Source organism: Chiroxiphia lanceolata, chromosome 5 (assembly GCF_009829145.1).
Source record: "Chiroxiphia lanceolata isolate bChiLan1 chromosome 5, bChiLan1.pri, whole genome shotgun sequence".
NCBI lineage: Eukaryota > Metazoa > Chordata > Aves > Passeriformes > Pipridae > Chiroxiphia > Chiroxiphia lanceolata.
Window position 1 is genome coordinate 22,941,743 of NC_045641.1, and position 12,235 is coordinate 22,953,977.

Consider the following 12,235-nt stretch of genomic DNA (forward strand, 5'->3'; position numbering starts at 1 on the left):
CTGCAGTCCCTTTTTGTACCAGGAACTAGTACTAGTGCACTCACACAGTATCAGGTAGCTCAGACATTACTCAGGTTTGGATTTCATTCTATGGACTAAATATCTAAAATGTAGGGACAGTAGTACCTGGACTCTGTGTCCTCAAACTTGTTTCTGAAAATCTACTTTCTGTAGGGTGATGCCTGCACTTTTAAACTTTCTTAATTCAAGTAAAAATCAATTGAGGTTCACTGGCACTCAGTTACTAACCTGACAGGTACAATATAATAAACTAGACACATAGCTTACATCAGAGAAATGACTATATTATTGGTTACTCAGTGTCCACAAATGCAAGGGAGAGTAAAGAGATAGACAGATAACCATAGACTGCCTACTTAACTACAAGGACTTGATTAAATCATGTCAAATCACAGAATACTCTGGAAAGGACCCACAAGGATTATCAAGAACAACTCTTAAATGAATGGCCCATACAGGGATCATACCCATGCAGTTGGTGTTATTAGCACCATGCTCTAACCAACTGAGCTAATCTCAGGGTCACACAGTGAAAATATTGATGTCATAGACCTCCTTACAAATTCTGAGGGATTACTTGATACAAATGTAGGTCTTACTGAAGGAACTGCTCATGTTGCAAAATTGGTATTAGAGACTGCTGAAATCTTAATTGTGTATTTTTACCTCTCTCCTTGCTGGGACACCAGAAACCTAGTTACCGAACACGAAGCCTTCAGAGATTATCATAAAGTCATAAAAAATTGTGTAAAACAGAGCTATATTGTAAAGTCTAACTTGAGTTCAAGAAGCAAATGACCCCCCCAAGAATTTTGGAGTGACTATTCAACCAATAACACACTGATAGCAGACAGACATGAATCTCACTCTTCAGCACAATTGCCTTCCTCCCTTACTTTAGTTTACTATGTGATAAGACCATCATAAGCAAGTCAACTTCTCTTTAAACAAACTAAAAAGCCTAACACTGGGTGACAGTTTGATTCTGCTAAATGAACAATTTTGTCAGGTGATTGTAACTCGATTGTGTGATATCCCTTGCTTCACCATCTATCTCCAGCCCCAGAGAACTAAATACGGAGGTATCTCTATAGTTATCTAGGAAGAAATATAGCTCAAAGGTTGTATATGTGCATATATATGTATGTCCATATAAATGCAGATAATACACTCAGCTGGCGACATAGTTTTGTGAATTTTCACAGATTATGATTTCAATTTAGTTGAAATGCATTTATTTGAAATTCTCTCTTAAAAATAAATGAATGCTATACCTCATATTCTTCAGTTTCATTCAGTTCAGGAATGAGGTCAGCCTCTACAAAACAAAAATACACACCGTATCATCGAACATTTTAAATTGACAGAATTATTAATTCTGAAAGGACTCAACAGAGTAGTTAATATGTTTATTGAGACCATGTATAAGATGTTTTATAGGACTGTGATTGGAGGAGTGGCCAACATCAGGGTTGAGAACTGAGGGCAGCAATGCTAATGCATCTAGATGGGTCATATTCAGCCACAGCAGTTTTGCCTGGCTCTAATTTGATACTGCAGACCATGTTGGATTTGCACTGAGGAACCACATCTTGGTGAGGGAAAGGTGAGTTTATGAGAACATTTTCCATAAGAAAGTACAGTTTAATGCAGAAATACAGAAGAGAGAAAAATGATAAGTTTGAGAACCAACTAGTTCTCTGCATTAAACCTGAAAGCTTGAAAGATGTTCTTGTAAAATGATCTGTTCTATAATTTTCATGCAGCAAATTCTTTATTTATGCACCCAAGGCTTGGAGTTAGGTACTAGAGCAACAGTCATGCCATCATACCCAGTGTGCAGCAGGCTGCCTGCCTCTGTCAGGGCAGACCAAAGAGACCCATCTTTCCTTGATGCCACTGCTTACGGCCGTTTTCAAATTCACACTTCACTTGATTTCATTTAAGGACATGAAGCCAGTTGTATCACATCCCACAAAAGACCCTAATAAACATGTACTGGGCATTCTCTGAAGAACTCCTCTAAAGGCTTTTGAGTCATCCCCACTTTTCATAAATAAATAACAGCTGAAACAGGATGAAGACATTCATCTCCTACAGCCCAGGTGAGAGTCATTCTCTCCAAATTCAGAGGTAGTCTCTTACTTTCTTTCTCTCTGTCTTTTTGGCCAAATCCAATAGTGTACTTCTGGTGGTGATCAGCAAGAAAAGCTTCAAAGTAGGTTGAAAGAAATGTACTAATCTCTGGTAGGAAGTGGCACAGGTCTCCAGTGAGGGAATTTAAACCTTTCCACAGTCCTAACGCATCCTACTCCTCCTTTGGTACACAGAAAGGCCCATTCCTGTTCTGAACCTTTCTAGGGCTTTTTCCTAAGAAATGTTCTAGCACTCTATCTGTACACAAATGCTAGCACATACTCTGAGGGCTCATTTGCACTAAGTGAAAATGCCAGTCTCAGCCTGGGGAGCGATTTGAACAATAGCATCGCACACAGCTGCATGTCTGCATTTCCTCCACAATTCCCAAATGAAGTTTTCTCAATACACCAGTATAAAGTTGTCATCTTCATATTTCTCATTTCTGCAAAGTCAGATGGGGATCTACGACTTAATTTGTATTCTCTTTGGTCTGTCCATATTTACCTTTCAAAACAAACTGAGATGTGCTACAGGCAACATACACTAGATGAAGTTTATCCAAATAATAAGCTTAGACAGTTTCATTTGTAAAGTAAAGCGCGCAAACAAATTATGACTAAACAATGCTGCACAAAATCTTCATAAATTTTTCTTTTGTAACAAACATTTGTAAATTACCAAGTACTGAATTGACCTCTCATTAGCAAGATATATAAAAATTATCTTACCTCTGACTCCTGGAAGCCCAGAAGGCTCCAGGGCAGGGTGGGGAGGGGAGTGAAGGGAAGGAGGGGATAGACGAGAAAATGATATTCTCTGGCTTCTCAATGACATAAATCAATATTGTAGACATTAGTCCGAAAGTCTTCCCACAGTAGACCCATGCCATGTATTCTATACTCAACAGACTTCTCTGAAAAATGTTTATAATATAGAGAAATGCTATCCATTCTTTTTGTGGTCTCTATTCTTGAGTTGAGCTTTAAGCAGACTGGATAAGAAAAATAAACTGTTCTGAATGTGCTGGAGTAAACAGTAGGGCACATGCTCTCAAATTCCAACAGATAAAAGTAGTTTCTTGTTATTTTCTCCACAGAGAGGCATTAGCATACATTCATATAAAAACTACATAAAAACAACAGTAAATCTTAAGGAATTTTATAAAGCCTGTTTAAATTTAGTTGGTCATAGGAAATTTATTTGTCAAAAGTATCAGAGACACACACCTACAGAAGTTCTGTTAATCCTGTTGCTGAGCTTTTGGTTTACAGATTTTAAAAATATACTAACATTCCCCAACCAAAAAGAACTGCAACCTCCAAATACAACCCATGGATGTAGGTTGATGAACAAGCTTGTTTATTTTTTCTGGAACATATATTGATTATTCTATACTTTTCAATAAAATAATTAAATCATTAGTTAGAAAGTTTTGCAGAGGTCTTTTCATAGTCCGTTTCAACAACAGATGAAGAAATGATAGAACAAAGACAAAAAAGGTAACCATTTCCCTACATTTATGTTCAATGCAAATCTTCAAAAAAATCTCTTTAAAGAGTTTGATTTGTAATTGTAGAATATGAACAACATAAGCTGTTTTCATTTCTGTACTGACTTTTGTAATAAATGGCATAGCAAGAACAAAAGTAGAGCCTGTTTCTTTTGATTAAATTAGTTTTCAGATTTCTACTTGTATCAGTACAAAATTAGAAAAAAGCACCCCCTAAATTAGACATTTAATATATGTTTAGTGGTTTTTAGGACTAAAATCACAAAGACAGGTTACAAAGAAATTGCATAGTTAGACCCTCACAAAGCATTGCTGACGGCATGAGCTGCCATGCAGGAGATGGCACGGAGTTTTTTTGATAACCACTACCTGAAGTTGATACAAAGGAGGATGAGCAGGGAGCAATATTCTTGTTTTCCCTTTCCTGTGTCAGCAAATGCATATAGGTAACATCAGTATTAACTACACAACAAACTATTGCAGAACCTTCAGAGCTATACAGATGTTATTTAGACAGTCAAAGCACACATTTAAATAGTTATTCTAAATCCAAGTCTAATAGCAAATGAAAAATTTGTAAAAAAAAGGTTGGACTTCTATTAAAGCTTACTAAAACACTCTTTACATGATTCCCTTAGTTTCCAAAGGAGGTTGTGTAGCTACATGACATAGTGTATCTGGTGACTTTCACTAAGTGGAGGCTAATTGGAAACAATTTTAATGTGCGCACATACTGTATTACAAGATGAAGGCTGCCACTCTCAAGAGATAAGGGAAATCCCAAAGAACAGAGATCTCCACTATGGTGGTTTGCCCAGTGTCACATCATTGCTTCTGAGGCTTCCACAAACTGAGGCAGCTAGCATGGCCTGAGAGAGGTCCTTCCTCTTACAAAGCACTGCTGAGAATAAGAGGGTTTAAACCTTGCCTGTGGATCACCAGAGTCTGCAGAGCTCTCACTAACCCCACAAGGGAGGCACACAGACTGCATGGGAAGAAGGCATGAGAAACACTTTCTTGCAAGTGTCTCACAAGGAAAAGTCTAAAACAATGGTCTTGAGCTTTTTAAATATCAGATTTGTGTACTGAAACTTCCCTCATTAGAAGTGGCCACTCCAAAGGCAGAATTCGTCCTGGAAAAGGCCATTCTAATGCCTCTGCATGACTCATGCCTTAGTCTAGCTCTTAACACGAACATTAATTGATCTGGAGGTGATTGCAGTGAATTTCATCTTAATTAAACTGGCTTACTCAGCGTAATTCTTGAAAACGAAAGATTTAATTTATGTTTTATGTGAGTCAACTTTATTTCATGCCTTCATGGTGAAGATAACTTTTCTTTCATGAATTCACAAGCAGGAGCTCCAAGAAATTCCCTTTTGCCTCAAGATCTATAAAGCACAGCACCTGTACAACTTATTTATAGAGCAGTGTCCACCCTTAGGAATCATACTAGTTACATGGAAGGAATTTTCCCCTGAATTTTTTTCATCCAACACTTTGAGAGGTACCATTGTGGAAGTGTCAAAATAAAAGAACCAAAGTAGATTGAATAATGTGGTGTTCATTTCAGATAGGAAGCATACCAAAGAAATATTTTTTGTGACACATGCAAAATATTAATTTTGGTATTGCATTTTTATTTAAAAATTTCCCCCTATTTTTATTTATATTTTGTAGAATTTAAAATATCAACAAAGAAATTAATGGTGTGTCTGCATAAAAAGGCTTGAGACTATCAGACTTATAGTCAGAACTGCATACAAAGTTCAAGAGAAATTTCTGCTGACATACTGGAAGGTGAAATTAATTTTCCAGTATGTATTTCCAAAGCAAGACCCTCACTCTTTCTTCTACTGGAATGAATGCAAAGCCACGGCTTTGCACAACTTCAGCAGCAATACAACATGGATGCTGTGCTCAGTGACTGTACTGTTGGCCAGCTGCAGGCTGCCAAAAGTCCCGTTGTCCTCTTGCTGAGTTTGTTCCCCAGCACTATCTGCTTGCACTGCAGGTGTAGTGGGCAGTGCTTACCCAGTGCTCCTGCCTCTCTCCTTGCCTCTGCATTAGCCTTTCTTATCAAAGGGAGGCACACAGCAGGGTGGTATGCAACTCATCCTCAGAGCAGGGTTACAGCAGTAGCAGCAGAAGGATGGTTTATCCTGTGGATACCACCAATATGGGATTTTGTTTTACAGTATCTATTTTCAGAGATCTTACAGCTCTGATGGCAGCACTGTGCCGACTTGATTGGTTGAACTACTGTTTAATAATGACAACACTATTCTGCTTATTTGCCATTCCATATAGAAATGGATGTGGGGTGTGTAGATGAACTTATCTGAGAAAATTATTCAAACACAAACCCAGTGAATTCTGGAAAGTAAGTGGAGGAATATAGTATTTAAGAGATGGATAAAGGATAAGCAGAAAAGTGAAATGACAGGCAGAATGCCACAACTTCTTTGTGGAATTCTTAGAAAACTAAAGAGAAATAGGAAAATTCTGGCAGATATCAGCATAAGACTCCAAAAATGCATTCTTCTTAATGTATTGTGTTTGAAAGACAAGTTAAATGTTTATTGAAAAATTGTATGTACTATACCAGATGCTGTGTCCTCCTCCTACAGACAAAACCACACTATTACAAGCATGTTACCATTGTTAGTCCATAATTCATCCTAACCACTTCACCGCCGCGGCCCGGGTTCGGGTCCCGGTCAGAGGAGTCCCCCGGGCAGATGGAGCTCGTCAGCCCTCCATGATGGCCCGTAAGGCCATCCATCTAAGAGAAGGTCACTCTAAACAAACCTACGTCCTGAGGACCTCACTGCCACCGTCCAAGCTTGCTCGGCCCCGGCAGATGAACCTTAGGATTAAAGGGTGGGCTCAGCTCAGCGCACGCTGTGTCTCACCTAAAAAATCCACTGCGCAGGCTCGAAGGGTAAAAGACCTTTCCCAAATCTTCGTTCGCGAAGACTGGCCATACATACATACATACCATAATTCATGCAGTAGAGATTGTTGAGAATCATATTCTTTTTCACTGTAAAGGAATGTGGCTCCCTTGAAATGAAAAACTGACCTGTTTTCCCAAGTACACCACAACATCACTAAGGACTTTGCTGTAGCCAAACAGACCTATGTAAGTGTAAAACTAAACTTACAGAATATATAAATAAACAACAAAATCCAGGCCCTTAGATAAAAAATGGTTCCTTGCATGATTAGAAAGTCTTTGATTTTTTAATATGAATAATTACAGGGTTCTTAGTTAAAAACATAGCTCTCACTCACTTTCATAAGAACTGGGTCTGATGCTAAAACTTCCACAGAATTTAAGGAATTATTAAGGACAAAATCAAGCTTCATGCTATAGTTTCAAATTATTTCATATTTACCAGCAGACAAAAGAAGTAAATCTGGCTGTGAAACCATTAAGATTTATTTGTTAGGACTTTTGATTTTTTGCAAGGCAGCATTAAGAAGCAAGGGAATTCCATCACCACAAGTCCTTTGAAATCAAACTCCAAGTATTCCTAAGAAATCAAATTTCAAAATCATTAATACAGACTTATAAATAATATATTGGAGTTGTATTACTTGTTTCCTTAATAATTTAGCTGTGTGGATTAATTTTGGGCTTGAGCCATAAGAAATAATACCAAACACGGTTTTATTTCCCTACATTATATTGATAAAAGATACACTTGTGAGATTTGAAATCAGATAGGTGTTTTTCAGAATATTCTTAGAGTTAAAAAAATTAACATGCAGTCTTTTATACGTAATGTTTACAAGGAATTACATCACGTAAAATATCAGTAGCAAGGAACATGCTGAGGGTTAACCGCAGTGATTTTGAAATTTCATTTTAGCATAATTTGATAGTCACGCATTTTAACTGGTTTGCAAACAAACTACTTTTTCAAATACAGATTTTCAGGTAAAAGAGATCACTAAGCTCAAAAGACCACTTACCTGGGTCCTCTAAAGGCATATCCACAATGACTTGGTCACTGTATTTTCCATACAGACCATTAGAGCAAACAGCAACTATCTGAAGAACATAACTTGTATTGGGCAGTAGATTATTTAGAATAGCCCCCTAAAGGAAAAAAAAAACATGTTTAATAATTTACTTGTAAATAAGTATCAAATATTTAAAAATATTAATTTTTTCATAACGCATTTTTCATATGAACCATAAAGCTCCTTTCTTCTAGTATTCTAATGTATGCTTTTTTATATTTTATTGTCACAAATGTTCTTCAGTCAACTTAAAAAAAAATCTTGTGACTTTTAACATGGAGGATACCAAATTATATAATTATTTAGTGCTCAACACAAGCTTAGGTAACATTATGTGTGATAAGTTATGACTCTTTAAAGAGGGTTACAGGAACATATCTCATCAGTAAAATAACATGAAGCTGTAATCAGTAACTTAATACTTATAGCAGTATGATTGAATTGAATCTTATTAGATGCCTGTGTAGGTAATACTTTCACAACTGTGAGCAATGAAGTACAGATCACTATTAATTGACTAAGAGGTTTATGGCTAAGCTCTGTAATTGACATGGTCATAAACATTTGGACCCAGTATAGGCAAGCCAGAGCAGCAACCTGCAGAGGTTTTCCCTCTTCTGGGTAAGAGGGCTTTTATTTTTTTTTTTAAATTGTCTTTGTGGCTTTACAGCCGAAAAATGAACTACAGCTTCTGTGAGCTGGAGCCAAAAAAGGAATTTTTTTATTGAATTGGCTCCCAGATAGAGTTTAATCCCTTAAGGTAATTAATAGAGAGTTGTTATGCCATCACCCCTTTTCATGAAACTTGAAGAGTAAGTTACCAAGTCCTGATACCCATCTGTCAGAAACTCATGCTTAGTTTGGTCTTCTCCATCCAACTGTTGATAAAAGACAGCAAATCTCTCAATTGTGGTGTCATATACAACCCGAGGTCTTTCCCACGTAACTAGAAGACTAGTATAATTCTTTGGATCGGACTGAACATTTTCAGGTTCTGAGCTGCAAACTGGAAGAAAGAAAGGAGGAAAGAATATGGTATTTATAAAAGAGGAAAGAATATGGTATTTATTAAATTGTACAAGTGCCTCTACTAAGATCTTGAGCTACCTCCTGAGAAAATTAATGCAAGTCTTTCATGTGTCTTGTTTTTAGCCTTCCACTAAAATATTTCAGATGCCATGCACTATAAACAGAACCAGTATTTTAACACCACATTTTCAAAAGCAAGGTAATTTGTGGACTGAATCTCATCTCCCTCACTCTTACACTATATTTTGTGAAATATTAATATCCAGTTCCTAAGAAATAACATATAAACTACAAAAGATAAAGATTCATATATCTGTCCTTGGGAGGAAAAAAAATTTCTATTATTCTGTCTTTATGGGTCTATCAGAGTAGCATTAGAAGACCTGCACACTCTCTCACCAGCTATAATAGACTGTAATCTAGAGTAGATTTTTAAATATTTAAATGTTAAAGGTAAACCTATTACACTTGAACTTTCCCTCTGTGATGTTTGAATCTTTTTATAGTACCTAAAGAAGAGACAAAAGGCACATAGGAAGCAGCTAAGAAATTATTATATTAGCAGGTATGTGTTGAAGAAGTCTGGTCAGGCCATTGCAATCCTGGGCCTGGCTCACACACACCTTCTTTGTGTGCCTGGAACATGCACACCAGAGGGGAACCTGGTCAGGCAGCAACTCTTGCCAGTCTCCCAGGTTTTATCCTCCAATACTCTGCATCTTATTCAAATAAGCTGAACATTTTGATATATTCATATACATATGTATACACAGACGTACTGATTATCAGTGCACAAGAAATTTGCTGAGACTCTGACATTTGTTCTTTAAATTGTACAAGTACAATTGTGTGTGGCTTAAAAATAATATAAAAGGTCAAATGTAGATTAACCCAGATGAAAAAACTACATTAGCAGAAAATGTAAATTATTTAGTTGAAGCTCACTGAAAAAATGCCTAGGGTGTTATGATATAGAAACAAAAATAAAGCAGTATCATACAGAGGTGCATCATAAATGGATGGTTTGGATTTGGATTGAGACTTCGTTCTCCTTGCTCGCTCTCATCGTCCCTTCTGCTTGTGGAGGAACTGAGTCTTCAGACACAGAAGTGAAGAATGGAGAACACAAAAGTGTTCACCAGCTTTGGTTCCCAACTCGAGAACACAGCAACTAGATCTGTTCTGATGTCTCAGACTGAAGGCAGGGGTCCCTGATATTTCCTGTTAGAAATCCCTTTTCTTATCTTTTTGAAATTACATGGGTTTGGAACTTTGGTTTGAAATGCTCAGAGTGGCTATCTGGCCCTGCACTAGCTTTTGGGAACTGCCTGTCTCAGGTACTGAAATTACTTTCATGTGCACTTCCATAGGTACTGGAGAGGTATATTTTTCAGTCTGATGCTTCATTTATTACTTCATTTCTACTACTTTACTTAATCTATTAGACTTGGCAAAATCACTGACCGGAGCACACGAAGTTTACTCTGAATCATTCAACAATTAAATCTTACATATTGAAATTATTAGATGGATATATTTTCATTAAAAAAATTTAGCTAGACTTTGCATAAGTAATTACACAGTCATTCCCAATTTGGAATAAATGAGGAAACGTTTTTTTATATCGCATAATCTGTTTAAAACGAAATGTGAATATCGAGCAAAAACAAGTAAAAAACCTATCTAGCTAACTAAGAAAACAAGTGCAGATCCTTTGGAGTCCTCTTAAAGGAAGCAAATACCATGATGCCACAATGCTTTGGTGGAAAATACTGCATTTTGAAAGAAAAGAAGTCCATTAGCTTTGCATTTTGCCAATTGAACACAAGAGGGCACTCAAACTTCTCAAAAATATTTGTAAAACTACTTCCGTTCTGTACGCAGGTTGGCAGTTTTGAGCAGCTTTGGTCTGACCTAGTCAATGGAAAATAAGCATCAAGGCTTTTTTAATTTTTTTGTTTGCGAGTGAAAGCTAATGATAGAGGCAGTATTAGTCTGTGTAAATAAGCTGAGTTCTGTAGCTTGCCAGGTTTTTAATCTACTATGCTACATAACGGATATGACATTTTATTCATGACACTGAATGAGCAAATTAAATAAAAAAAAAATCTCAAGTTATGTACATTCTATTCCATTACTAAAATTTTTCATTCCACCCCATTTCCACCAGATGGCAAAGGTAAACCACTAGACCACCAAAGATGATTCCTTTCCCAATTCTGAGTATTGACAGATGACTTAAACTGATTTGTTTTTCAATGATTCTAAAGACTCCACAGCTATTCATTTTTGAAAGTGTTTAAAATTACTCTCAACATGCTTTTTTATAATGTAAACACCAAGTTTCTCTGTGTTCCAAACACTTCTCTTTTTTTTCTCTCTCTTCTTCCTCCTTTCATCTTTCTTGTCTGTGAGTGAATTTGGTTCTGAAATCTCTGACTGTATTCAGAGTAACACAGCAGTATTATAGAACTTCTAAAGATACAAGATTGGTGTCTCCAACATTAGTTCTTTGGGGTTTTTTCCTTTTCCAGATGGTTCTTCTATTTTTCCCCAAGGAAAAAAGTTGTCTTCCGTTTTGTTCTCCTTCTTTTGATGTTAATCTCAGCAGTGACCAACAATATTCCTACATGACAATCATCTACCTACTATTTCACCTCCATTCCTTCCCAAGGTGTTCTCTTGCCCTTCTTCTGATGTCACTTTTTAAGTCATTCTACCTGTTCTGTTTCCTTTTGTTTCTTACCAGTCTTAGCAACACAGAGATACTTTGCTCCTGCTTTTTCCCATTTTCCCTCTCCAGAGACTAGGAAATGAAAGGAACATAACAACTTACTTAATTAAATACTTCTGCTCTGATACTGACTTTTGGAAAATCTGAGCAAGAAAGGGAGTTCTCAAGTCTGTTACTAATCTGAAGTCACAGATATTAAACTGGATTACAAGTCTCAAGCAGCAAAATACAAAAGAGCAAAAAATTCACAGGAAGTCAGAGGCCTATTCAAACCCCTGCTGGGCTTGAATTCAAGTCCCTGCTTTCCCCAGATGAGTACTTAGATGCTGGTTTTGCATATCATATGCAAAACCAGCATTGCACACCATGATAATGCACCTATCTCTGCTTATTCTTCCGTGGAATAAAATGCTACTCATGTAACTTAAAAAATTTTCATCTAAACTCATTTGCATCATGGGGAACGACAGGGTACATTAGCCAAATCATTGTCAAAAACTGCCTGGACTGTATTTTTGACCAGAAGACCTTTATAAGCTGCCCACATTTGGCTGTCTTCCATCCACATTTGTTGCTTTCTTCTAGTTTTAGCTGAATCTAGGTTTGAGACTTTTTATCTTTTAAATGCAGCTTTTCAATTGTTGAGGTCATGAAATCACTTCATTTACGTTAAGATATTCAGGGGCTTTGCAGATCCCTGACACAGTACGTGGCAAAAAGCAGTTCATCAGTATTCCCAGTCTACTCTCTCTCTGTGATGGAGGCGGAGC

At 36.9% G+C, this 12,235-nt stretch overlaps 1 protein-coding gene across 5 annotated transcripts in view; it reads right to left on the bottom strand.

Moving 5' to 3' along the window:
* Positions 1 to 12,235, bottom strand: part of PTPRZ1 (protein tyrosine phosphatase receptor type Z1) — a 132,999-nt gene that overhangs the window by 38,529 nt on the left and 82,235 nt on the right. For all 5 annotated transcript variants that reach the window (XM_032687425.1, XM_032687422.1, XM_032687423.1 and 2 more), the window contains exons 9-11: positions 8,524 to 8,708; positions 7,652 to 7,778; positions 1,296 to 1,339 (exon numbers count right to left, since the gene is read on the bottom strand). In XM_032687425.1, coding sequence (XP_032543316.1) covers positions 1,296 to 1,339; positions 7,652 to 7,778; positions 8,524 to 8,708 — 356 coding nt within the window. The remainder of the gene's footprint in view (positions 1 to 1,295; positions 1,340 to 7,651; positions 7,779 to 8,523; positions 8,709 to 12,235) is intronic.